The 27,495-nt window shown below is 37.9% G+C and overlaps 1 protein-coding gene across 1 annotated transcript; it reads left to right on the top strand.

Moving 5' to 3' along the window:
• The first annotated feature begins 1,012 nt into the window (after positions 1–1,012).
• On the top strand, positions 1,013–27,159 carry LOC103108724 (cytochrome P450 4V2-like). The gene is made up of 11 exons (XM_007517693.3): positions 1,013–1,398; positions 5,327–5,439; positions 9,056–9,141; positions 10,217–10,407; positions 10,822–10,891; positions 12,198–12,324; positions 14,622–14,801; positions 17,132–17,234; positions 22,173–22,307; positions 22,390–22,569; positions 25,916–27,159. The coding sequence occupies exons 1-11, from the start codon at positions 1,185–1,187 to the stop codon at positions 26,086–26,088; spliced, it is 1,572 nt and encodes a 523-aa protein (XP_007517755.1). The 5' UTR covers positions 1,013–1,184; the 3' UTR covers positions 26,089–27,159.
• Positions 27,160–27,495: the final 336 nt, after the last annotated feature.

Below are 27,495 nucleotides of genomic sequence, written 5' to 3'. Positions count from 1 at the left end.
AGTAAACACATTTTTTAAAAGTTTCAGTGTTTTCTGTACCCAAATCCGATATTGAGCCTCTAAGAGGTGGCCAAAGTCGGCAGCCTTTATGTATTTTTGACAAGGAAATGAGAAAATGTGAATAGAAAAGTTAAAGAAGTTTGGACTAGGGGAGGTGTGAGAAAGTGAGTTTACCCAGAGGCTTTTCTCAGAGCTCTGTCATTTTAAAAGTTCTCCATTTTTTTTTTTCTGGTGGCCAGACAGAGGCCACCTGACTACTCAGATATTGGGAAACTTCCTCTTGCTGAGCACCCAAGGCCAACTGGCTCTTCAGATCTTAAGAGACTTCCTCCTGCTGAATGCCCCAAAGACAACTGTTTACAAAGAGTGAGATTACAGAACTCACAAAAAACCGCCCCTTTGCCCCTCTGTCCCTCAGGATAAAAGTGACCATTTGGCACTCTGGCTTGGGAGGAGGGGGAAACCCCTCAGCTCTCCTGAGATCTTTGTGTGTTGGTTCCTGTGTCTTTACAAGAGTAAGTTGTTATAATGGCTATTCTATGTGCTTGTGTAAATAAATACTTCATCTTCCTCTGTGTCCTGTGTTGGCTTCAGTTTGTCTTAGTTTGTAATGGGTACAGTCAGAAACAAAACTTAGCAGGAGGTAGTGAATAACTGAACCAGCGAGATTTCTTTATATCGTTTTCTGTGCCCTAAGTTTCTTACCTAAAGTGAGTATGATTGCCTCTTACTGTCCTGTTATAGGCATGTTACCTTTAACTAAATGCAAATAATGATTTACTGGGGTTTGAGGGTGGGATTAGAGTGTCTTTCTTAGAGTGTCTTTCTTAGTGGTTGTTTTTTAAATAACTTAAATTGAAAACAAGCACTACAGCAAAGCTGCACAACCTGGTGTGATATATTAAACTCCACTTCTGCCCAAAGAGGTAGGACCGCTAAGGCAGCAGGAAGCCCCTTGGCAGGGTCCCGCCTTCCCCTGCAGGGCTTCCTGGCCAGTGCGTTTTCTGGGTGGGAGAAGGACAAGAGCTGCGGACCTGAAGCCACTCTGTTGACTTGTAGTCAAGCCCGCCTCTCCAAGTGCAGAAACTCCTCCCAGGACGACCCAGCTCTAACTGGGACCAGACTCTTTCCCCAGCCAGTGAGTCCCGCCACTGCCTGCTCCCAGTTTCCACCCCAAAGCCGAGATGTCTGGGCTCTGGCTGGTGCCCCTCGGTCAGAAACTGCTGCTCTGGAGCGCACTGAGCGCCGTCTCCCTGTCTGGCACCATCCTCATCGTGAACCTCCTGCAGATGCTGGCGAGATATGCTCGGAAATGGCTGCAAATGAGGGCCATTCCGACGGTGGCTGGTGCCTACCCTTTCGTGGGACATGCTTTGATGATGAAGCCTGACCCGAGAGGTAAGGGGATTAGCGCCATCCCGGGGCCTCCAAGTACACCCCCTAGTCTGGTGTCTAGTGGGCTCCCCCAGTGCACCCTGCCTACTAGGGACCAGTTGGAATAGGAGCTTCACCCATACCTGAGCCCTGGTCCCTCCCTCAGTCCAGACCATCTAAAGGGTTTGTTACTTGTGCTGGCTGCTGTCAGAGACTGTATCACGCGCTCTAGAGAATGGATTCCCAGTTGTCATCACTTTGCCTTGCTCTGATGCATAAGAGATTTTTTTTCTTCATGCTTAGCATACAGTGTGCTATTTCCGAACTCCTGTTGTTTATCCTTCACTTTTTTAACGCTTAGTTGTTCTATTTCAAAACTCTGATGTTCTTTCTGTAGACTATTAAAACCCTGAAGAGCAGAAATTTCCCAGCAAAAGGCAAATCCCTTAAAAATGTTGTCACTGTCTATCTTGAGTACCATAACAACAACCCTGTAAATCAGTATTCCCTTAATAAGATGACACCGGAGTTGAAAAAAATCTGAAAATAAACTTATGGACTGTCTCTCTCTACATACATATACACAACTAAGGGGTACGAATCCCTTTAATCCTCCTCTTTTACACATAGACAAAGGTTTCAAGATTTAGTCACAACTTGCATTCACTTTCACTTTCACATATCAACAGTTGCTTTATATCCAAAACTATAATGGTGTCATTTCGTATTCTCAGGAATATGATGAGGCTTCATGAGAAATTGTTATCAAAACATTGAAAATGTCTTCTGGCAGAAGAAATCCAATAACATTTAGTTTTGATAAGCTTTTAATCAACCACATGTCAGTCTGACTAGTGTTACAAATGATCCAGCAACACATCTGTTCAATAGATATCTTGAAGCTTGGCTGTGACTTTTTGAATCTTCATAATATTTGGCTCAAAGCCAACTACCCCACCCCCAGGTCTTCATGGTAATCTAAATGTATTCTCTGCTCCCAGTCATTTATTTCTTGTACAAAAGTCTCTGCCTTTTAATCACTGTTCAAATTCTGACCTCAGTAATTTCATTTGGATTATTGTAGCTAAGTTCTCATGGACCTTTCCCTCTCCAGTCTCATCATTTTCTGATTCATTTTGTCAGTACCTGCCTTCTCCAACTGGTCCCAGCTATTAGACCTGATACATACACATTATATGTCTCCTTGGTCAGACCAGACTAATTGAGGCAGTGTACAGCATGAAGCAGAGTCTAAACTGGTTGTTTTGATAGAAATTCTGTCAATTATTTTGATCAGACAACATTGTGAAGCAGTATGCTGGAACAGCTTAGGGGGCCTATTTTTGAGTTTGACTACTTTGACTGCAAAGCCTGTTTGTACCAATAAGTGGGCAAGTTACCTGAGTATACAGAATTTCCTCAGATGTGTAATGACAGCAGTAATAGTACCTTTCATGGATGATGATGAGGCGTAAGTAAATCAATGCATCAAAACCCTTAAGTGGACTTCCACAAGGCATGGCCATGGAATAACTGGGATCGAATTGCCTCTCCTCCCAAAACAACAAATAAATACAACAAGAGACCCAGCTGAAGTCATTATCTACAGCCAAAAGATCTACAGCCTCAAGTGAGTGCTGGTATGTGGTTGGGGCAAAAAGGTACACAGGTTGAAGAGCAGCAAAATCAAATCAGAGCTCTAGGTGGCACGGCACTAAGCTGTGCCATCTTGGTGATTTCACTTTAAGCGCAGCAAGCAGTGAAGGTTCTTCCAAGTGCCAGAAGAAAAGAGAAAGGGACTTAAAACCTCTCGATCTTTGACTTAAGGGTTTTTAGCCTTCTGAATTTAATTAAGGACACAACATAAGATAGAGCATTTGTGACCACAAGACAGACCAAAGCAACCACCCCTCCACTCCATCCCATCCACTTTAGTAGGGAATTTCAACACCCCTTGGATGTTAGACCAGAAACTATCAAATACTTAGAGGAAAATATTGGCAGAACTCTTTTCCATATAAATTTTAAAGGCACCTTCAATGAAATGAGTCCAATTACAATAATAATAATAAAGAAAGAAAGAAAAAAGTTGAACAATAAGCACAAAGCAGAACTTGGACAACTGGGTCTGGTGTATTGCACCAAACTAAAGGACTCTCGGGTCCAGGTCCTAAAACATGATGGCAGAGGAGGACCTAGAGGGGCACTGAATTGTTATGTGGAAAACTGAGAAATGTGAACAGGGGTAGATAGCATAATGGTTACGCAAACGGACTCTTATTGCTGAGGTTCCAAAGTCTCAGGTTCATGATGAATTTACCTTCTTCACCCCATCTTGGATGAATCTCAAAAAATATCATGTTAAGTGAGATAAGTCAGAAACAAAAGGATGAAAATGGGATGATCTCACCGATAAGCAGAAGTTGAAAAACAAGATCAGAAGAGAAAACTCTAAGCAGAACTTGGACTGGAGTTGGTGTATTGCACCAAAGTAAAACACCATGGGGTCAAAGGGCAGGGTTCAGGTCCTGAAGCATGATGGCAGAGGAGGACCTAGTGGGAGTTGTATTGTTATGTGGAAATGTTATGTATCTACAAACTAATGTATTTTACTGTTGATGGTAAACCATTAATCCTCCATTAAAGAAAAAGAAAAAACTACCTTAAGTGGACTCAAGAGTGAAGGATAAAACACTAAGGGGAGACTGGAGTCCTAAGTCCCTATGGTGGAGCAAGAGGTTTCATTGAGGGTTAAGTGTAAAGATACCTATCTTCAGGAAATGTATCCTAGTGACAACAAAAATCCTGTTAATCAACATTTTCTAAATAAAGTATGATTGAAATTGGGAAAAGAAGAAAATAAACAAAGACACTAGATTTGGCATATATAATAATCCGATATAGCAAATAACTGAATTAATCAGTGTTAGCTATTTTAGGATAACTGTTAGGTTTAAATATGCAAAAGTGTTCAACAACATTCTTAAAATCATGGATGTTCATTTAGCAGTATGTGAAAATAAAAATCCCTCAGCTTTGCCTCAGACTTTAACTTTGAATAGTCTGCCCTAAAGCCAGAGGTGGGTGAAGCTTAGGCAGAGATGGACAGAGTAAACACATTAACATTAGCACTGAAAATGAGTTTAAAAGTGTAATGTTTTCTGTTTTCATTTTATTTTGCCACCAGGGTTATTTTTGAGGCTCTGTGCCTATATGAATCCACCATTCCCATCAATGATTATTTCTTATATTTCTTTCTTTTCTGATAGAGACAGAGAGAAGTAGAAGGGGAGAAAAGAGGGAACAACTGCAGCACTATTCCTCTGCTTGTCAAGCTTCTCCCTGCAAGTAGGGACCAAGGACTTGAACCATGGTCTTCACACATGGTGATATGTATACTCTACTGGGTGTGCCACTGCCTGGTCTCTATGTTTTTTTGTTTTTATTTTAATGTCAAATCAGTTTTCCCTTGGTAGCTAAATCTTCTATTCCCATTTAGGCATTCCCTTTGCTTAGAGAAGCCCTATGGAATGGATGGAATCACATATTCATGAAATTCAGATGATGCCAAAAAATCATCAAATAAGTAAAGGGAATAAAACAAGCCTCCTGGGGTAAATGCTTATGGCTAGAATTAACACTTAAATATCCTCATACAATGTTTTGAAGTTTAGCATTTCACATTTAGCCAAGTTGTTTCATATGTGTTAGCTTGCTCACTATCACATAGCCTTCATTATTCAAGCACTAAATCAATTTATAGGACCACTTTATGTATTACATTTGTTATTGAGTGACCTCTGGCAGATTAAGTGACTTGTCTAAAATTTGTAAAAAGCAACATATAATGAAATCGAAACACAGATGAAGGAAGCTATTGTAAAATTTCTCCTCTTGATTGATTAAAGATTAAATGTTTATTGATCATATTATTTTATTTTACATTTTCCAGATTTTTTTCAGCAGTTGATTTATCACTCAGAAGAATACCGACACATGCCACTGATGAAACTCTGGATTGGCCCATTGCCAATGGTGGCCCTTTATAATGCAGACAATGTGGAGGTGAGTATAAGACAAATATGATCAATAGTGTTTGAATAATGAAAACAAACAGGCTCTTCTATGTAATGAATAGAATACCTTGAGCATTCCGTGAAGCATCTTAGGATGTATAGGAACATTTAATGTTTCCTGGTTGTACTCTGAATCCTGGGAGGATTCTAGATTTCTGTGCATATTTGTTACCAGGCTCTAAAAGAGTTGTTCTCCTTTTGGGGGAAATCTCAGAAGCATATAATTTTATAAGATCATAAGTAAATTATTCCACAAAGTTAACAGATATCATCTGCTAGGTACTGTTTTAAGATTCTGAAAATAGGACAATAAACAATGATCTTTCCTTTAAGATGCTCAGTCTCATACAATATGCATTGTAAATTTATTCTTCTAAATTATTTTTCCTAAAAAGATTACTAGTCACATATTGATAGGGTTGATATTGTCAATCCATTCTGTTCATATTACTCCTAAAAATATTGTCTGCCTTTTATCATGTGGTCTGATAAGAAATGATCTGGATCTGGTGCAAGGCAGCTTGCTCTGGGTTCTCCACCTCACCAGCCATTGGGCAACAGAGGGTCAGAGTGGCCCCCACAGGTCCCGGAGCAGCTCAGCATGTCAAGGGCAACATGTGGAGGGAGATGAGCAGTCATGGGAAAAGCCCCAGGGGGCAATTCATATACCCATTACAAGTACATATACCCATTGCCCAGGTAGAAGGTCAAGGTAATCATTAACCCAAGCACAGAACAACACAATGCAAAGCCACATGTTGACCTATAAACTATTTGATCACAAGTGAAGAATTACCATACAAGGTTTGATCACAGCCATCACTCACAGTATAAGTAATAATAAAGGCATAATAGACACCTAGCAGTTAGAAGAGTTCATCTCCAGTAGACTGGCCTTTCAAAATACACTAAAACCCTATAGAGTTGCAGTAGGATTCCAAAATAGTTAAATTTGAGGAGAGAAAATAAAAATGGGCATTTTCCAAAGTAAAAGACTCTGGGATGGGTAGGTGGGTGGAGAGAATACAGATCCAAGAAGGATGACAGAGGACCTAGTGGGGGATGTATTGTTATATGGAAAACTGGGAAATGTTATGCATGTACAAACTATTGTATTTACTGTGGAATGTAAAACATTAATTCCCCAATAAAGAAATTTTTTTTTTAAATGGGCATTTTCAGAATGAACACAAGATTAGAACCTTATATGTAAGCCTTATGGTAACCTAAAAACAAAGGTACTTATGAGAAATAGTGAAAATAAGAATAGAATTCAAGAATAAGAATTCAAATATTATACAAAAGGTAATTATTGAAGTACAAGAAAATAAGAACAGAGAAAGAATGCAAGGACAAATAACCAAATGACAATAAATACTTATGAAATACAATGCATAGTAATTAAATCAGCATAGTATTGTATTAAAAGTAAACACAGAGGGAGTCGGGCTGTAGCGCGGCGGGTTAAGCGCAGGTGGCGCAAAGCACAAGGACCGGCATAAGGATTCCGGTTCGAACCCCGGCTCCCCACCTGCAGGGGAGCCGCTTCACAGGCGGTGAAGCAGGTCTGCAGGTGTTTCTCTTTTTCTCCTCCTCTCTGTCTTCCCCTCCTCTCTCCATTTCTCTCTGTCCTATCCAACAACGACAACAACAATAATAACTACAACAATAAAACAACAAGGGCAACAAAAAGGGAATAAATAAATAAAATAAATATAAAAAATTAAAAAAAATAATAAACACAGAAATAAATAAAATGGAATTGAAAATATAGAACCTACACATATATAAAAAGTTGAATTACCACAATGGAGGCAAAAAAGCTTGAGATGAAATAAGATAAGTCCCTTCAATAAAAGGTATTAGGAAAACTAGACAAGTACTTGCAAAAGAATAAAACAGAACCCTCTCTTATTCTATTCACAAAATTTAACTCAAGTTGAAGTAAAGTTTGAATGTTATACCTGAAACTATAAAACACATTTAATAAAATGTAGGTAATAAGGCCTTTGAGACTGACCTTAGTGATGTTTTTGTAGATTCATTTCCAACATTAAGGGAAGCAAAAGCAAAACTAAGCAAATGAGATTTCACCAAACTGAAAAATGACTATACATTAGTCATAAATTAGGCACCCTAATAAATGGGATAAGTTATTTGTGAATAATATTTAATTCAGTATTAATATCCAAAATACACAATGAACTAATACAATTGAACAACAGCAGAAACTATCCTAATCAAAAATAGGCAGATCAGAATAGATACTTCTCCAGAAGTCACAGACATGGCTAACAGGCATTTGAAAAGTGTCCATTCTCAATTATCGGGGAAATGCAAATTAAAGCCACAATGAGGTTCCACCTCCCACCTGTAAGAATGGGTTTTATCAAGAAGACTTTAAGCAGAGAGTATTGGTTAGGGCCGGGCAGTGGCACACCTGGTTGAGTGCACATATTACAATGTGCAAGGACTCAGGTTCAAGCCCCCAGTCCCCACCTGCAGGGGGGAAGCTTTGCAAATGGTGAAGCAATGTTGTAGATGTCTCTCTGTCTCTTTCCTTCTCTATCTCCTCTCCCTTCTTGATTTCTGGCCGTCTCTATTCAATGAATAAATAAAAATAATTAAAAAATTAAAAAATAACATATTGGTAAGAGAGTGGAAAGAAAAAAGTTTTATACTGTGTTGGTGGGAAAAGAAAATGGTTTAGCCTCTATGGAAAGCAGTATGGCAATTTCTCCAAATATCAAAAATAGATCTGCTATTCATTCATGGCTTTTACCTGATGAGTATATGTATATATAAAAAACTGATTCAAAAAGATGTGAGCCCCCGTGTTTATAGTAGCTCTACCTATAACATCTAAGATTTGGAAACAACCTAAGTTCCCAAGGATAGATAACCGGACGAAAAGCTGTGGTATATACACTAAGGGATTCTACTCAGTTATTAGGCCAAAAGCTGATATACTATCATATGTGACAATATGAATGGAACTGGAGTGGGTTGTATTATGTGAAAAGTCAACAGGTGAAATACAAATACCCAGTGATTTTATTCATATGAAATATAAGGAAATAATGCAAATAAATAAATCAAATTAAATCAGAATATGCGCTTAAATTCTGACTGTAAAACCAAGATTACCTTGGTAGAAAAGGGATCATTGTCAGGGGCTACCGGCACTTTGATTGTGATAGCGTGCTATTATACATTTTAAAAAGTTTGAGTCTGGGGTTTGGGTGATGGTGCTTCCTGCTGCACTCACATTTTACAGTGTTCAAGACCAGGATTCAAGCTCCTGTTCCCTACCTGCAGGGTGGGAAGTTTCAAAAGTGGTGAAGCACTCACTATCTGTCCCTCTTTCTCTCTGCATCCCCCCTCAATTTTTTCTCTGTCTCTATCTAGAAGTAAAATATTTAAAAAAAAATAAATTTGAATCTGTAGCTCCTAAAACATATGCCATATTGGAAACCAGTAGTACTGCAATAAAAAATAAAAATTGAATAAATACAATTGGAGGTGGTTGTGTTTTAACTAGGTAGTATTTACCGAGACTGTTTTGGTTAATGTATAACTTTCAACTATTTTTTTTTTTTTCTAAGACCATTTTAACTAGTTCAAGACAAATTGACAAGTCTTATATATACAAGTTTTTGGAACCATGGCTTGGTCTAGGACTTCTTACAAGGTATGTCACTATAAATTTGTAAAGATGTCTTGTATAAACAGTGCTGTTGTAGGTAACTTTTTTTTCCTGCCACCAGGGTTATTGCTGGAGCTCAGTGCAGGCACTATGAGTCCAACACTCTCAGTAGCCATTTTTCCTTTTATTTTTTTCTCTTTCTAATTTTTATTAGATAGGACAGAGATAAATTAAGATCAGAGGGAAAGCTAGAGAGACAAAGACACTTAACAGACCTGCTTCACTGCTTCACAAATGCAGGTGAGGAGCAGGAGTTCAAACGTCAGTCCTTGAATATGGTAATATCTGTGCCAAACTGTGTGTACCATTGCCCGGCCTGTGGTAACTGTTATATTAGAAGTGACGCAAGATCAGTTTCCTGTATCAAAAGCATTTCAATAGGAGTAGGGGAAAAACTGGAAGAAAAACGTTCCCTAACAAGTAATCTTAAACAGGTGTTCAGTGTGTATGGTAATCTCTGACCAAATCATTGGATAACAACTATGACCACAAGTGTCCCAAGCAGAATTAGGAAGCCTTGGCATATGAATACAGAAACAAGAGTTTGGAGCAGGAAAATCTTGAAAATATAATGAAAATAGTAGACAGCTTCAGAGCAATATATCCAAAACAGTAACCTTACCCCTTGAGGTGTGAGGCTGACATTCAAAAATAGGTCTCATCCTCTCAGAGACAAAAGCAAGTCTTTTTGGAACTTTTGGAAAATCCATGGGGTGGAGAAGTAAAATAATTTTTAAAAAAATCCATGGGTATTAGAGATCAGAAGACAACAGAGTTTGTAGATCTTCTGAGTACTAAGGTATCACTAGAGAGGAAAAAAATAATTCTTTCTTTTGAAAATTCATAATTTAGAAAAAATATTTCATGTTCATGGATATAATATAGAATAGTATAAAAATATATACATTTTTAGCTATATATGAATTTTCCTTTGTTTTTCTGATCATAGCATTTGAAATCAGTAAGTTAAAATATTTCAGAATTGTATTAATATTACTGTGCTTATACTTGTTTGGGGTATTGCTTCTTTTTTATTTGTAATTCTGTATTGAATTTCTAGCACTGGAAATAAATGGCGCTCTAGGAGAAAAATGCTCACACCTACTTTCCATTTTACAATTCTGGAAGACTTCTTAGATGTCATGAATGAGCAAGCAAATATATTGGTTAGCAAGCTTGAAAAACATGTTAACCAGGAAGCATTTAACTGCTTTTTTTACATCACTCTTTGTGCCTTAGATATCATCTGTGGTAAGTCTTGATTTGTTTCTGAAGTTATGGTGAAAAGATAAAATGCTCCCAAAATAATAATAAATAAAATTACGTAAATGGAAAATATCATTGCATGGGATGGTACATGAGGAGGTTAAAAAGCACACTGTTTCTTCAGGATGGTCCTCCTGCTAAATATGCTGCCTGAAAGCAGCCACTGCACACAGGACCCTGAGAACAGTCTGAAGTCAACATGGCGGAAGTTGAAGGAGAGGAAATAGAGGAACAGGGAGTAGGAGAAGCAGAGTGTACAAAAGAAGAGGATAACTAGGGGGAAAGAATGACTGTAAAATATATAAGAATGGGACTGAGTTATGTTTCTTTTCAAGAGTCTGCCAGTGGGAAGTAAATGCAAGAAATATTGAATGGTCATTTCTCACCCACATTTTCTAGAAACTGCGATGGGGAAGAATATTGGTGCTCAGAGTAATGATGATTCCGAGTATGTCCGTGCAGTTTATAGGTAAATGGAATCCTTTTTGATAGTTTAAAAACAGCTAGTGATTAGGACTTGATTATTAGTGCTAGGAAGGCTGGCAAAATAGCTCACCTGGGAGGGTGTCTGCTTTGTTGTGCTTCGGACCCAGTTTTGAGGCAAACGCTCATTGTGCCAGAGGAAGCTTCATATAATAACATGAGCTTAACCATCTGGCCTCCTGCAGTGGTTTTAAACAGTGATTTTATAACATATTCAAAGGTTACATTTTGACATAATGTAAGGTGTAAATTTTACTATAGTATGATATATAGGTATAAGAAATTACTCTGAGAGAAATTTAGAAGATAATATGTGGTTATTATTTTATTTATGAGCTTCTCTTGTTTTGCTTTGTTCTTATTCTCTTCCCATGTATGTTTTGCTCTAAGTATATATTTTTTAATTAAAAAATCATTTTGCTTCAAAATTTCTTGAGACTATAAAGCTGTTACAAGGTAGATCTAGGATTTGATTTGCTGTATCCTACACTTAAGTTCACTTTATCTGAATTTTATTTATTAAGCATCTATAGTCTTCTATTCATGACACAAACATTGACTAGTTTAATTGTGACAGACAAAGCAGACATGATTGGGAGACAGACATTGAAATAAATTTAAACTTGCAAATGACAACAAGTGCTTGGAGAAGCAAGTGACCAAGTTTAACTGAGGAGAACAATGCTATGGTCTGTGGATAAAGAGATCAAGAAAGACCCCTCTGAAGAACTAGCATTATTAAGGTCATGAAGAAGGAAACGAGAAAGAGAGAGAGAGAATTTATGACACACACAGAGAGAGAGAGAGAGAGAGACAGAGAGAGACCTGTCTGTATCATCATAGAAATGATGAGGAAGTGTAAGATATAAGTGTAAGGTATTTTAAGATCTCCTTTAGGTAGAAAAGGATAGCCAGTTGTTTTCTGCTACCCTCACGGAAGTGAGCAAAATAATAAATGAACATTAAAAAGAAGCAGATTTCATCAATAGGTAACACAAGAGCTCCTTGGGAGGTTTGAACTCTGTCTGGACAAACAGAATCAGAAATCAGATGACCATCTATTAAGGAAGTTTAACATGGACTCCTCATTTCTCAAAATAATAGGATAAAATATAAAACTCCGTTGTCTATGTAAGAGCGCTTGCCTTTGTCGTTGAGCATAAATCACTGAGCCCTTAGTAGACTCTAAAACAAATAATCATCATTACTGCATGTTACCCCCCTTAAGACTAGCACCAAAAAGCTGCTCAAGAAATACATATTACAATGATGCATTTGTATTCTGTTCATAGGATGAGTGATTTAACAGTTCAAAGAGTGAAGATGCCTTGGCTCTGGCTTGACTTTATGTTTTATATGTTTAAAGATGGATGGGAACACAAACGGAGCCTAAAGATTCTACATAATTTTACCAACAGTGTAAGCCTGTTTTTTAATTGTGTTCAAATATTAGTAACATAACACCATTATGACCTGTTTAAATGTACAGTTTGGTGATTGAGTTCATCCCTGGTAGGACCATGAAGCCTATGTCTGATTACATAGAAATCAAAATGTGTCATAATGGAAAAAACATAAGCAGTGGGATTATATATATTTAAGCTATTTATTCAAGAAATATTAATTAAGTACTTTCTATGTACCAAACATTGTAGCTAGTGTGCAGTGTTTATTCATATGTTCTCTATCCTAAAGAAAGTCTAATAGGAAAGACTGTAGGTAAAAACTATAAGAAGTGGGAGTCAGGCAGTAGCGCAACGGGTTAAGCGCAGGTGGTGCAAAGCACAAGGACTGGCGTAAGGATCCTGGTTCGAGCCCCCAGCTCCCCACCTTCAGGGGAGTCACTTCACAGGCGGTGAAGCAGGTCTGCAGGTGTCTATCTTTCTCTCCCCCTCTCTGTCTTCCCCTCCTCTCTCCATTTCTCTCTGTCCTAACAGTGATGACAACAATAACAACAGCAATAATAACTACAACAATAAAAACAACAAAGGCAACAAAAAGGGAATAAATAAATATTAAAAAATTTTAAAAACTATAAGAAGTGAATGAGCTATGAAATTTTATTAACAAATAGCTTGTGCTAAGAGAATAAAGGGACAAAGATCTTTATAAAAGACTTCAGGGGACTGTATGGACTTGACAATAATTTTCAAAGCCAAAGGACATTTATATGAGTTTCTTAACTTGGAAAAGATTAAAATTAAATGGAGATGCTATTTTATTTCTATTTTAGAAATAAATAACCAGGACATAGCAATGTGAATATAGGATGCTAGTCTTTGTACTAAATATATGTCCATGAGAAAAATCAAATTTAACTGAAAATATATATTCAATTATAATTCAAATATAATAATAAACTTGTGTCTATTTAGATAAAAAATATAATCTCTCTTTGTTGAAATTTTGGTTTAAAGTATATTGGAAGTGATTCCTTACAATAAGATACATCATATTACTTCACATGATTGCCAAATCAACAGATGTTGGATGAGTGGCATAGAATAAGCTATTCACTATCAGATAAATAACTTCTTGGTGTAATAAGATGGTCACTGATTCCTTTTTTTATGAGTTTAATTACATCTTACCTCAAATTCCATGCATTAATATCATCACTAGTTAAATGTCCAGGCCCTAGAATATGATGGCGGAGGAAGACCTAGATGGGGGTTAGAGTGTTAGTTGGAAAACTGAGAAATGTTACACATGTACCAACTACTGTCTTTTACTGTCGACTGTAAACCATTAATCCTCCCAGTAAAGAGAAAAAAAGTGAATGTTTGGAACTTTAGCCTTATACGACTAAGGAATGTTTTTCTGATGGTGCTCCAAAGAGTGCAGACATAAAAGAAGGGGGTCAAGAGGGGAGCAGTCATGCTGGCATTTGAGGACACAGCATTCTAGGCAGAAAGTATAGCAGGCACACAAGGCGAATTGACTAACCAATTTCCTTTTCTTTTTTCAATCTAATATGTAGTTACAGAGACCTATAATTAGTTTGCCACATGATTGTATCCTGTCCATTGCTTATTTTTTTTCTTATTAGCACCTTCAAATCTCTTGAGTCATGTCTATATGAATATTCTACCCCAGTAGATGGCAAAGTTAGCATGGAAAATTGTGAATCTCTGATATTAAATGCATTTTTAGAAGTTATTGAACAATGCCTTTAATACGTGAACAGTAATCTTTATTATATTTTCACAAGAACTTAAGTTATTGTTCAGATAAAAAGAACACTAATAATCCTCCCAATAAAGAAAAAACATGAGCAGGAATATTAAATAGCTTAGTACATTTTCTTTTTTTTTTTTTAAGACTCAATAATAGTGATTACTCACAAATTTTACTTCTGTTTTTTATATTTATTTTTATTTATTTATTCCCTTTTGTTGCCCTTGTTTTATTGTTGTAGTTATTATTATTGTCATTGTTGTTGGATAGGACAGAGAGAAATGGAGAGGGGAGGGGGAAGACAGAGAGAGGGAGAGAAAGATAGACACCTGCAGACCTGTTTCACCGCTTGTGAAGCGACACCCCTGCAGGGGGGGAGCCAGGGCTTGAACCAGGATCCTTATGCTTAGCGCCACCTGCACTTAACCCGCTGCGCTACAGCCCGACTCCCAGCTTAGTACGTTTTCATAGGGGAAATAGACTATGAGGTATAGCAAATTCCATGACAATCATGTTTAAATCATGTTTAAATCATGCAGGTCATTGCTGAACGGGCCAATGAAATGAAGAGAAACGAAGAATGTAGAAATGACAACAGGGGCCCTTCCAAAAATAAATGCAGGGCTTTCCTTGACTTGCTTTTAAATGTAACAGATGATGAAGGAAACAAGCTAAGTCATGAAGCTATTCGAGAAGAAGTTGACACCTTCATGTTTGAGGTACTTTATATTGCCCTGTCCTTTTCAGATATCATTCAACAAAATATAGGGTTTTCAGGGTTTTTTTTTTTGTATTATGAAAACTTAATCAAAATTTAAAAATAGCTTAATGTAACGTAGAAAAAGCCATGATATCATAATTAGGAATTACAAAATTTGAAAGCCCAACTAACACCAAACCTACTCCCTTTATCATAAAAAATAAACAAAAAATTAAAAAGGCATTGATTACTGGTGGTTGATGGTTAGAACAATGAACACTTTTTGTTTCCTCTAGAAAATTAAAGACCTGTCAGACTTTTCTAATCCAAAGATCAGACAGACATCCTCTCAGCTCCTTATGTGTAGTTTCATACTTCCTGTTAATCTCCCAAACACAAACCTGTTCTCACTAATTCCATTTTGAAGTCCTAACAAATGAACACTTAGCTACTGCTATGCGTTGCTCTAGCTAAAAAGATAATAAGAGCTACATGATAATTTCACCAGCTTTTGTACCTGAAGAGACTTACAGTTTTCAGTAATTTTTTGGTAAAAGATAATGCCAACATTATTAGATATTAGGTTTAATTTCTCTAAATGTGAACTGAGAAACAAAAAGCATCATGCACTTACATACATTCTCATAACACAGACCTATATGGACATTTGTACACACACACACACACACACACACACACACACACACTTCTCTCCCATAAATAAGCCTACTTTCATGCAAACTAATGATCTCTTTTGCAGCTGTATCATACTTGGAAGTTTTAATATTTCTCTCTCCTTTTTCTTTTTTTTTTTTTTGGATGGGATGTATAACAATAACATTTTGATCAGGTTCAGTCTATTTTTTGCCATCCCTTTCAGAAATGCACCAGTCAACAGTGATTACATATGAACTTTTATACCCCTGCCCTGTCTATTTCCCTAAATTCTGGACTTCCTATTCAGCTTCATCCTGTATTCTGTGGGTAGCCGACAGAATAAAATTGGAAGTGTAACAGAAGTCTCTTACACATTTGTATCAGTCTTTGATTCATAGGTTTCAGAAACATCATTGAAGGGTCAGCAGAAATAGTTCACCTGGAAGGTTCCTGCTTTCCAATGCCATGTGTGTGATCAAGATTCATGCTTGAGTCTTACTACTCTGGTGGAAGCTTAGGTGCTGTGATAGCTTTCACTTTCTCCCTGCCTCTCTCTTCCTAACTGAAAAGGATGACCCAGAGTGATAAAGTCCTGTAATGATGAAAAAGAAGGGAGAGGGGGAGGGAAGAAGAAAAAATTATTAAAAAATATTTAGAAAAATCACTTATTTTGGCAACTTTGGTAGGTGAAAGAATAAAAGGAATCAGATGTTATCTGGAATCCAAAGCAGTTTTTGCAAAAGGAATTGCAAATGTGAGAAAATACAATTATACCCAATATCAGACACTTGTAAAAATATACTTAAAGATAATTGCAGAACAAGTCTCAAGCAATTCAATGTACCAACTGGCTTATAAAACAAGTACTTTAGAAATTTATGCCCAAAAAATAAAATATTACAACAATCACTTATGTAGATAGAAAAGTAAGATAATCCATAGAAGATGTCAGTGGTTTTCTTTCTCCTGTCCTCCAAAGTCTTATTCATACAGCTGATTATTTACTACTCATTCTCCAAATAGTTTCTTATTTTGAAGAATCCATCATTTTGCATATGGAAATGTCCTGACAAAGTGAAAACAGGAAATAAGAGGCTAAGATGGAAACACTGGATGAGCAGACAGTAAAGTTTATATGTTCTTACCCATATCACTGTACAATCACAAAGGGTAGAGGGTGAGTTCTGCTTTGTCATCCAACACAATGAGTGTTTTATTCCTGCCTCTGCCACCTACACTGAGAAATGTATCTTTTTTTTTTTTTGTCTCAGTATTTAACCTCTGAGAGTAGCATTATCAAGTGTTTCATGGTTTCTTGAAGTTAACTGTTACAGTCTGCAAAGTACTTAATATTTTACCTAAAACTCAGAAACTATCAAATGATGGTATTTATTCTCAGGGAGACACTTATTCGAGCCACATGCATACTCCCTGGGTACCTGGTTTCCTTGGACAGTGCCTTTCCTACAACTTCTGGCAAGGGGACCAATTCTGTGTCTCTATAATGTATTTCTACAGCATGGGCTTGAAAAGGGTTTTCTGTTCTTTATTGAGGGGACATACTGTACAGAATTTACTTGTTTTTCATTCACAAGGCAGCTGTCAAATGTAGAAACAATTCAAAATGGAAATATCCTTCCAAAGCTCCTCAATATGACTGTTTTAAAGCTAGTTTTTCTTTTTTACTTGTAGGGTCATGATACAACTGCAGCTGCAATAAACTGGTCCCTGTATCTGTTGGGTTCTTATCCAGAAATCCAGAAAAACGTGGACAAGGAGCTGGAGGAAGTGTTTGGTATGTTTTTTGTTCCCCCACCTCCCCTTCAATGGTGATCCTATAAGTTCCAAGTTCTCCAAAACTAGCTCACTAGGAAGTGCATTAGGATTTGTTCTAAGGACACAGTAGGGGTCAGGAGATGGCTCACCTGTAGAACACACTATATTAAGTCAGAGGATATGGTTTTTAATCCCTGAACACCACATAAGCGTACCTACCTGAATAGGGGAAGCTTCACAAGCAGTGAAACAGTACTGTTCTCTCTCCATCTTCATCTTCCTTTCAATCTCTCATCCTCTATTTGTAAAATGAAAAGAAGCATAATCCCCCAGGAGTGATGTAATCCTGTAGTCATGGAGCACCAGTGATAAATAATCTGGACGGCAAATGATGATGATGATGATTACAATGCAAAGACAGGAGGCTCCCATGGGTGATCCCTCTCAGGATCTGCCTCCTCTGCTACTTCTCTGTTCACTTACAGTTTTTTTGTGAGTTGCCTGGGTTATGAATTTTCTGGACAAGGTGCCCAGGATGAATAGATGTGTACTATTACTTTCAAGGACTTCCCTGCATAATGGACAAAACATACACTTGTACATAAAGTATACAATGATGGGTTGTACTTTTGAGAGGTATGAAGATATTGCTATTTGTGAGAAGAGAGGAATGGTGGGACTAAACAGAGAAATTAAGAAGAGCTATTTATTTTTACCTGGTCACAAATGGGGAAAAAAAAAAAAGGGAGAGTTAAGCTGATAGGGTATGAATTTCTACTATACTACCTTTAGTCTGTAGGTAAGGAGTTCTAGGTTAATGCCCATAGGATTTCCAAACTTTTTCTTTTTTGTCTCTAACACCTTTATGATAACTTTTTTTTTTTAACCAGAGTACTGATCAACTCTGGTTTATGGTGGTGCAGGGGATTGAAGTTGGGCCTTTGGAACCTTAGGCATGAGAGTCTCTTTGCATAATCATTATGCTATTTCCTTCCACACTAACAACTTTATCATATCAGCCTTTATCTTCTTGATTGTTGCTGTAGGTTTCATGTTTATCTTGAAATCAGGATGAAAGAGGAGGTGGGGGATAAAGAATATAGTAATTTCCTGTGGCTGCTGTCACAATACTGCTAACAAGGTGACTAGACAACAGAAACAGATTTCTCTGAAGTTCTGAATACTAGAATCAAAGATTGGCATCACTAAGATACATCAACTGTTGCCAGTACTGTACTGTCAGATGCACTAGAAGAGAATTCATTCTTTGCCCTTCATTGCTTGGTTTATGACCATGTCACTTAAGTGTCTGTCTTAACATTATCCTCTCTCTTCGCTCTTCCTTTTTCCTTCTTTTCCTCTCACCCCCCATTCTGTATGTGTAGTCTCTGTATAAGTAATCTCCCTCTGCTTCTCTCTAATGGGATGGGGGTGGTGGTGGTGGTGGGTGGTGGCACACCAGGTTCAGTGCATATATAGTATGAAGTGCAACGACCCATGCAAGGATCCGGGTTAGAGCTCTGGGCTCCCCACCCGTAGGGGAGTTGCCTGACAAATGGTGAAGCAGATCTGCAGGTCTCTCTCTCTCTTTATCTTCCCTTCCCCCCTCTCAGTTTCTCTGAGTACTATAAAAAAAAAAATCGAGAAAAATGACCACAGAAGCAGTGAATTCATAATGCAGGCACCGAGCCCAGCGATAACCCTAAAGACAAAAAAAAAAAAAAAAGACATATGATATACTATGAGTGTACACTCTCAATACACCCAGTTTCATCTAACCTTGGAAGCTAAGCACTCCCAGGGTTTATTAGCACTTTGATGGGAGAAGGAGGTTGGAAAATCACTTTTGTGTTCACATGGCATGAAGACTGGAGTTTCCTATCCAGTAGGAAGACAGCTTTGTAGACTAAGTCAGTCCAAACTCTTTGGCTCTTTTTTTAACAGTAATTTGTTTTTATATATTGATTTTAACTTCTCTCTTTTTAAATTTTATTTATTTATTTATTAGTGAGAAAACTAGGAGGGGAGTTGATTGGTGGCACACCTGGTTGAGCGCACATGTTACAATTTGCATGGACCCTGGTTTGAGTCCCCAGTCCCCACCTGCAGGGGGAAAGCTTTGCGAGTGGTGAAGCAGTGTTGCAGGTATCTCTCTGTCTCTCTCCCTCTCTATCACCCCCTTCCCTCTCAATTTCTGGCTATCTGTTTCCAATAAATAAATAAAGATAATACAAAAAAAAAAGTAAAGAAAGATAGGAGAAGAGAGAAAGAACCAGTCATTACTGTGGTACATGTGCTTCTGGGGATTGAACTCTGGACCTCATGCTTGAGAGTCTAGTGCTTTTTCTACTGCGCCACCTCCCAGACCATAAGCCAAAGGTAAGCAGTGCTCTGGTAAAAACAAACATTTTCATTGTTCTCTTTTACTTTCAATACCTGTGTGTTTACCCCAAATTTATTTAAGGGATGCTTTAATATTTTTTTGTTTGTTTTCTAGATACTGAACCTCTATAGCATTCTATACTTGCTTCTTTGTTGCTTAATCTTCTCTAATTTCTCTCTCTCTCTCTCTCTCTCTGCCTCCAGCATTATCACTGGGACTCAGTGCATGCACTACAAATCCACTGCTCCTGGTGGCCATTTTTCCATTTTCGTTGTTAGATAGGACAGAGAAATTGAGAAAAGAGGTGGAGAGAAAGATAGGCACCCGAAGACTTGCTCCACCACTTGTGAAGTGACCCTCTTGCAGGTGGGGAGCTGAGGGCTTGAACCAGGATCCTTGTACTGGTCTCTGCGTTTAGTACTATGTGCACTTAACCTGGTGCACCACCATCCAGCCTCATCTTCTCTCATTTATCTGAAGACATTTCTCTATTAGAATTTTTTAACTTTAACCTGAAGATATTTATATTTTAAAATATATAGATGTTTCTATGCGGATGAAGCTAACCTAAGAAACTGTCAGTACAATTTTTCTAGATTTTCTTTTTTATTTTCCTTTTCATCAATTTTAAATAAGCTCAGCCACTAGAACTAAAGCCATCCTCTCTGAAATGTAATGCTCCCTATGTCTGTATATTCTGTATGCTTAGCTTTTTGCCCTAAACTCTTTCTTAAATCAGATATAATTAACTATTTACTTAAATTTCTTAAGTAGCTACTATTTTCAACTTCTATTCAGGGTTTACTGCATTCTTTGTTCCCTGGTCTATCAATCCTGCTTACATGATTTTAGTCCAATTTGTTAAAGATATCCAGACCTACATTGTCTGCTCTGACATTTGCTCTCTGAGCTTCTGATTCCCCTGAGTCCATCATTCACATATGTACTACTTAGATATACCACAGTACCCCAAACTCAGGAAATACAAAAACAAAGTCAATGCAGAACATTCTACCCTGTAGAATGTTTGAAAAATATGTTTGAAGACTCAACATGAAGTGTAACATGGAAAGTAAATAAACAAACAAACCAGTGGGGCTACATCAAACTGAAAAGCTTTTGACAGCAAAAGGAACAAACACCAAAACAAAAAGCCATTGTACTGAATGGGGGAAATTTTGATATGCCACACATCAAAGGGATAATAGCCAAAATATATAGAGGACTCATAAAACTCAGCAGAAGCGTTGCTCACCTCTGGCGTATGGTGATTCCAGAGATGGGACCAAACCTGGGACTTTGGAGCCTCAGGCATGAGAATCTGTTTGCATAACCATTATACTATCTACCCCCACCAGGGGGGGGGCGGGCTTGAACCCAGGTCCTTATACATGATAATAAGTGGGCCCAGGAAGATTTAAAATAATAATGATGATTATGATGACTATGATGGCCAGGTTGTGGCATACCTGGTTTAGTACACACATTATAGTGTGTAAGGATCTTGGTTCAAGCTCCCACTCCCCACCTGCAGGGCGGAACTTCACAGTAGTGAGGTAGATATGCAGATGTCTTCTGTCTCTCTCTTTCCTTATCTCTCTCTCCCCTCTAAATTTTTATGACCTATGAAAAACAATAAATAAAGTTTAAAAAATGGTCTATTTGACAGCTAGGTGGTTGAGTGGACATGTTACAATGCAGAAGGACTTGGTTCAAGCCCCCAGTCTCCTCCTGCAGGAGTAAGCTACACAAGTCATCAAGCAGTGCTGTGGCTATCTCTCCTTTTTGCTTTCTTTCTCCCTCTCTATCTTTCCCTTCTCTCTCAATTTATCTCTGCCTCTATCCAATAAGTAAACAAACAAATAAACAAATAGATATATAAATAAATTAATTAAATAAATGGTCTATTGAAGTACATCCAATGGCTAAAGGAGAGGAGGAGGTGAGGAGCTAGAGTGCCATGGGAACCCAGTGTCTTCTGGTGAAGGAAGAGGACAAATTGTTGGAGGATGTGGTGTACTGAGAAAGTGTACATCTGTACAGAGTACAATCATATAAGTCAACATTTTCCCCAATAAAGTTATCTGTAAAAGGTAGGGCCTTTTTTTTTTTTCCATGAGAAGATGCAACTTTGGAAGAAGATCTGAGAATTAGAAGTTAACCACTTAAAGCTACAGTATTTAGTGCATTCAGAATGTTGCATTACTGTTACTTCTGTTTTATTCCAAAACATCTCAACACCCCAAAAGGAAGCTCAGTACTATTAATCAGGCACTTCTATATCCTTCTTCCCCACAACTCTGGAAACCCTCCCCCATAACTCATAATAAAATATACTTTTATTCCTTAAAATTGTGAGTATTCCTATAAATAATTATACAGATGTGAATATTTGTGTGTGGCTTCTCTTACTTAGCAAGTTGCCCCATTTTATTTTGAGTATGTTAAATAGTGGAATTTCCACTTGGTCTGTAGATATTTAACATTCGATGTTCTATTACTGTGTCCTATTTGGACGTCCCACCAAACCCAGGCAGTTTGTTCATTTTCATCTCCTGTGTTTGCTTGAACCAGGGAATTCTGATCGTCCTGTTACCTTAGAGGACTTGAAGAAACTGAAATATCTGGACTGTGTTATTAAGGAGACCCTTCGCCTTTTTCCTTCTGTTCCTTTATTTGCCCGTCATCTTACTGAAGATTGTGAAATTGGTAAGTGTCTAGAGCTAGAACAATAAGAAGTGTGAGGAGTTTGTCTTGCTCCATTCTTATGGCACTTTGTTTTTCATGGCAGCGGGTTATAAAATTATGAAAGACTCTGAAGCTGTTGTCTTCACCTATGCTCTGCATCGAGATCCAAAGTACTTCCCAGACCCTGAAGAATTCAAGCCAGAAAGATTCTTTCCTGAGAATTCACAAGGACGCCATCCGTATGCCTATGTGCCTTTCTCTGCTGGACCCAGAAACTGTATAGGTTGGTATCCACCAGAATTACTCTGTCCTGTCAGACCAATGTCATAGAGGATTTCTCACAATACTTTCTTGTAAATATATTGTCCCATTTGCAACAATATTTTTAAAATGCCTTCTATCATTCCCATTTTTCTTAGTTTTTAAATATTACTGTTATATGCTGTATTAATTCCCTAGGGAAGCCATAACTAAATGATAGACACTGGGTGGATCAAACAACAAAAAATCGTCTTCTTATAATTGGGAGATAAAGTTCACTGAGGCTTCTTATGAGGACTTTCCTTGGTTTTCATGTGGTGGAATTCTCCTTGTGGTCTTTGCTGTGTGCATTAGTATCCAAATCTATTTTTTAATTATTTTTTTAAAAAAATATTATATATGTATTCCCTTTTGTTGCCCTTGTTTTTTATTATTGTAGTTATTATTGTAGTTGTTATGGATGTTGTTGTTGGATAGCACAGAGAGAAATGGAGAGAGGAAGGGAAGACAGACAGAGGGAGAGAAAGATAGACACCTGCAGACCTGCTTCACCACTTGTGAAGTGACTCCCCTGGAGGTGGGGAGCTGGGGCTTGAACCAGATCCTTATGTCTGTCCTTGCACTTTGCGCCATGTGCACTTAACTCGCTGTGCTATGGCCTGACTTCCCATCTTTTTTTTCCTTAAGCTCCTCAACCAGATTGGTACAGAGACCACACATGTGAATTCATTTTAACTTAATTACCTAAAGGTTTTTTTTGTTTGTTTTGTTTTGTTTTTTGTTTTTTTTTACCAGAGCACTGCTTAGCTCTGGCTTATGGTGGTGCGAGGGATTGAACCTGGAACTTGACAGGGCCTCAGGCTTGAGAGTCTGTTTGCATAACCATTATGCTATCTACCCCCACCCACTTAATTACCTCTTAAAGGCCACATTTCCTGGTACAATCATGCCCTAATGTACTAGGAGTTAAGACTCAAGATATTTATTGAAGGGACACAATTCAGCACCAGGCATAAAGCAGAAGTAATTTCATAGTAGAGATGAACTACATACATTTGAAAAAAAAGGAATATGGTATTGAACTTTTTCATAATAATTAATTATACTTAACCTAATTTCATTTTTTTTAAGATTTCACTGTGAAAAATAAAACAAAGAATACTTATTATATGTTACCAGAAATACTTAAAAAACATAAACCATGTTTTATAATTTTTTTTTATTTATTTAAGAAAGGATTAATTAACAAAACCATAGGGTAGGAGGGGTACAACTCCACACAATTCCCACCACCCAATCTTCATATCCCATCCCCTCCCCTGATAGCTTTCCCATTCTCTATCCCTCTGGGAACATGGACTCAGGGTCCTTGTGGGTTGCAGAAGGTAGAAGGTCTGGCTTCTGTAATTGCTTCCCCGCTGAACATGGGCGTTGACTGGTCGGTCCATACTCCCAGTCTGCCTCTCTCTTTCCCTAGTAGGGTGGGTCTCTGGGGAAGCGGAGCTCCAGGACACATTGGTGGGGTCTTCAATCCAGGGAAGCCTAGCCAGCATCCTGATGACTTCTGGAACCTGGTGACTGAAAAGAGAGTTAAATTCATTTCTTTGGTCATCACCGGGGTATTACTGCTACAGGCCTTTTTTAATTTTATTTTTAAAAAGGAAACATTAACTAAACTATAGGATAAGAGGGGTACAACTCCACACAATTCCCACCACCAGAACTCCATATTCCATGCCCTCCCTTGATAACTTTCCTGTTCTTTGATCCTCTGGGAGTATGGACACAAGGCCATTGTGGGATGCAGAAGGTGGAAGGTCTGGCTTCTGTAATCGCTTCCCCGCTGAGCATGGGTGTTCACTCCCAGCCTGTCTCTCTCTTTCCCTACTGGGGAAGTGCTCTGAGGAATCAGAGCTCCAGGACACATTGGTGGGGTTGTCTGTCCAGAGAAGTCTGGTCAGCATCATGCTAGCATCTGGAACCTGGTGGCTGAAAAGAGAGTTAACATATAAATCCAAACAAATTGTTGACTAATCATGAACCTAAAGGCTGAAATAGTGCAGAAGAAGAATTGGGGGGGGGGGGTCTCTATTTTGTAGATAGCTAGAAGGCATATTTTAGTTCTATTCCAAAAGGCTTATGGCTATACTAGTTTTTTCTTCTTCTCATTCTTTTTCTTTTTCTTCTTCTTTTTCTTCTTCTTTTTCTTCTTCTTCTTCTCCTTCTCCTTCTCCTCCTCCTCCACCTCCTCCTTCTTCTCTTTCTCATCCTCCTCCTCCTCCTCCTCCTCCTCCTCCTCCTCTTCCTCCTCCTTCTTCTTCTTTTTTCCCTGAGTCTGAAATCTGATATGCAAGTGGTTGATGGCATGGCTGGAAAAAGGACCAGAAAGCTGGATCAGGGAAGAGAGGAGCTCCCTAATGTGGGAAAAGTGTATAAATGTTGTTGACTGTAAACCCCATTGATTTGATGTGATCTGGGGCCCATATTCAGCTTAGAGGCCTATGTGACCTCTACATCCTTGTAGATCTGAGCTCACATTCTGTGGTCATGAGTAGGAACATTCCAAACTGCCCCAACATCAGGACCCATCTTCCTCAAGTGTAGCATAGAGTATATTGTCCAGCCTCCCTTTGGAGGATGGAACATTCTCTACTATTGTTCCTCCAAGTTGAGGGCAAGGTCCTATGGGAGCCCACAAAGGGGTCTATTGTGCTGTTCCTGATATATTACCTGTAACAATGGAGAGAGGGATTTGTTCAAGGTCTAGGCCCATCATGTCTGTTTGGGAATCTCAGGACTACCCGATTAGGACCCCAGCCGATGGGATGGCCTGACAGTGACTAAAGAGTCTTCATTAAAGTATGCGAGTCTCTTGCCAGACCAACTTTTCAGAGAGAAAGAAAGACACCACTGCACTGAAGACTCCCTCAGTGGTGTGGGGGCCTAGCTTGGGCCCAGATCCTGTACATGACAAAGCAAGAACAATATCCCAAGTGAACTATCTTGGCCCAAAATGTGTTTTATAAATACTTTTGACTTTAGTAAAGTTAATATTTTTCCATATGTTTGGGTATATTACTAAAGAAATAAATCAGTCCAGAATAGTTATTCTCATTCATCAAAGAATCCAGTATTTATCAGTGTTTCTGCTAACAGATTACTCAATTCACTCCAACTGCTCAGATGCATTAAGTGGGTGTAGAAAAGCACACTGAAGAATCTTCACCTTTACCTAGAAGCCCCTATGATTCTAACTTTTCCTGGGAGGACCTCTTGTGAACATGTACTTTAGCTCACTTCCTCCAGTAGGACATGTTCACTTTGAGTTACACTGGTAATTAATTGATGACATTTGCATTAATTTGAAGGTCAAAAGTTTGCCATAATGGAAGAAAAGACCATCCTTTCCTGTATCCTGCGGAAGTTTTGGGTAGAATCCAACCAGAAAAGAGAAGAACTTGGTCTGGCAGGGGAACTGATTCTTCGTCCAAGTAATGGCATCTGGATCAAGTTGAAGAGGAGAAACACAAAGGAGTTCTAACTATGTTACTGACTATGCTTTTAGCATGGAAAGGGTAACTCCCCAAAGAGACTTTGCCATCACAGTGTATAAATATATGTCAGAAGTTCAGTACTCTTAGTCCCCAGAACTAACTTTTCTTATCCCTATATGTCAAAGGGTAAAGTCAATCCAAGGGATTTTTTTTTTATACTTCATCACGGTCACAGGCATACTCCTCCTTTTAGTCCCCAAAGTCAATGAAACTGATATTGTTGTCTAAGTAAACCCATAACAGTTTCTCATGAAAGTCAATTACAATCAAATCCAATTTCAAATAGCACACACAAAGGATATCTAGAAAAGTTTAAAGGTATTCTTTTTAACTGTGGTATGTGTATATGCATATATATATTTACACATTTACTTTGAGAGGTATGTAGTTAAATTAATCTCAAGGTTCTAAACATTATGATAATGATGATGACAGAGAGAAGTAGGGGAGAGGGGAAAGAGAGAGACACCTGCAACATTGCTCCATTGCTTGTGAAGCTTCCCCACTGCAAGTGGGACTGAACATGAAGTTGGGCCCTCATATATGGTAACTTGTGCACTTTACTGGTTATGCCAACATTTGGCCCCTGGATAAGTTTTTAAAATTAGTGCAGTGACATCTCATGTGGGAAAAATAATAAGTCAATTCTCAGGTACTTTTCCTATCTTCTTGTTTTGTACTATGTACTTAAATTGTTGTTTAATTTTTGTAGGATGACAGATGCCTTACTATTGTTATATTATTGTTATATTTTTCCTAGTCTCTAATTTTGATGCAGTGCCTTATTGAGTTGACTAATGGATTTTGGAGCTATGAGGACCTTAAAATTATTAGTGATATTCTTTTTTTTATTATTAAAAATGAAAGAATGAGAGCAATGAGAAGGTAAATTTCTGTCTAGGACTATCGCTCTGGTGAGTAACAAGGAAATAAAAGAAAATATTCAGATTGGGAAAGGTGGAAATGTACCTTTGTGACAACAACAAGCTTGTATATCAACATTCCCTCAATAAACTGACACTGAAGTTGAAAAAATAAAGTTCTGGCCTTAAAGTCTCTCCACTCCCAAACTGATACACTTTTTGAATCTCACATTTATTACTAGAAATGCCATTTGAACACAGATATTCTACCTCTGACTGTGGCCTACTTCTAGAACTCTCCTACTTTAAAGAGAAGTCATTCACTTACATTTAAAAACCAGGTAATATTTCAGTTAGATTAGGATTAAATATCCAGTAAATGGCATTCTCCTGAATTTACTTACCACACATTCTCAGACACACTTTCCTACTTTTAATTCAGTTTATTTAAACATATTTTAAAGTTTTTAAATAAGATTATTTTTTCAGTGTTCCCTTGACAGTAACAGTTAGAGGAACACCTTAAAAGAA

The sequence above is a fragment of the Erinaceus europaeus genome, chromosome 2 (genome assembly GCF_950295315.1).
Source record: "Erinaceus europaeus chromosome 2, mEriEur2.1, whole genome shotgun sequence".
Lineage (NCBI taxonomy): Eukaryota > Metazoa > Chordata > Mammalia > Eulipotyphla > Erinaceidae > Erinaceus > Erinaceus europaeus.
This window is presented reverse-complemented; position numbering and strand designations above follow the sequence as displayed.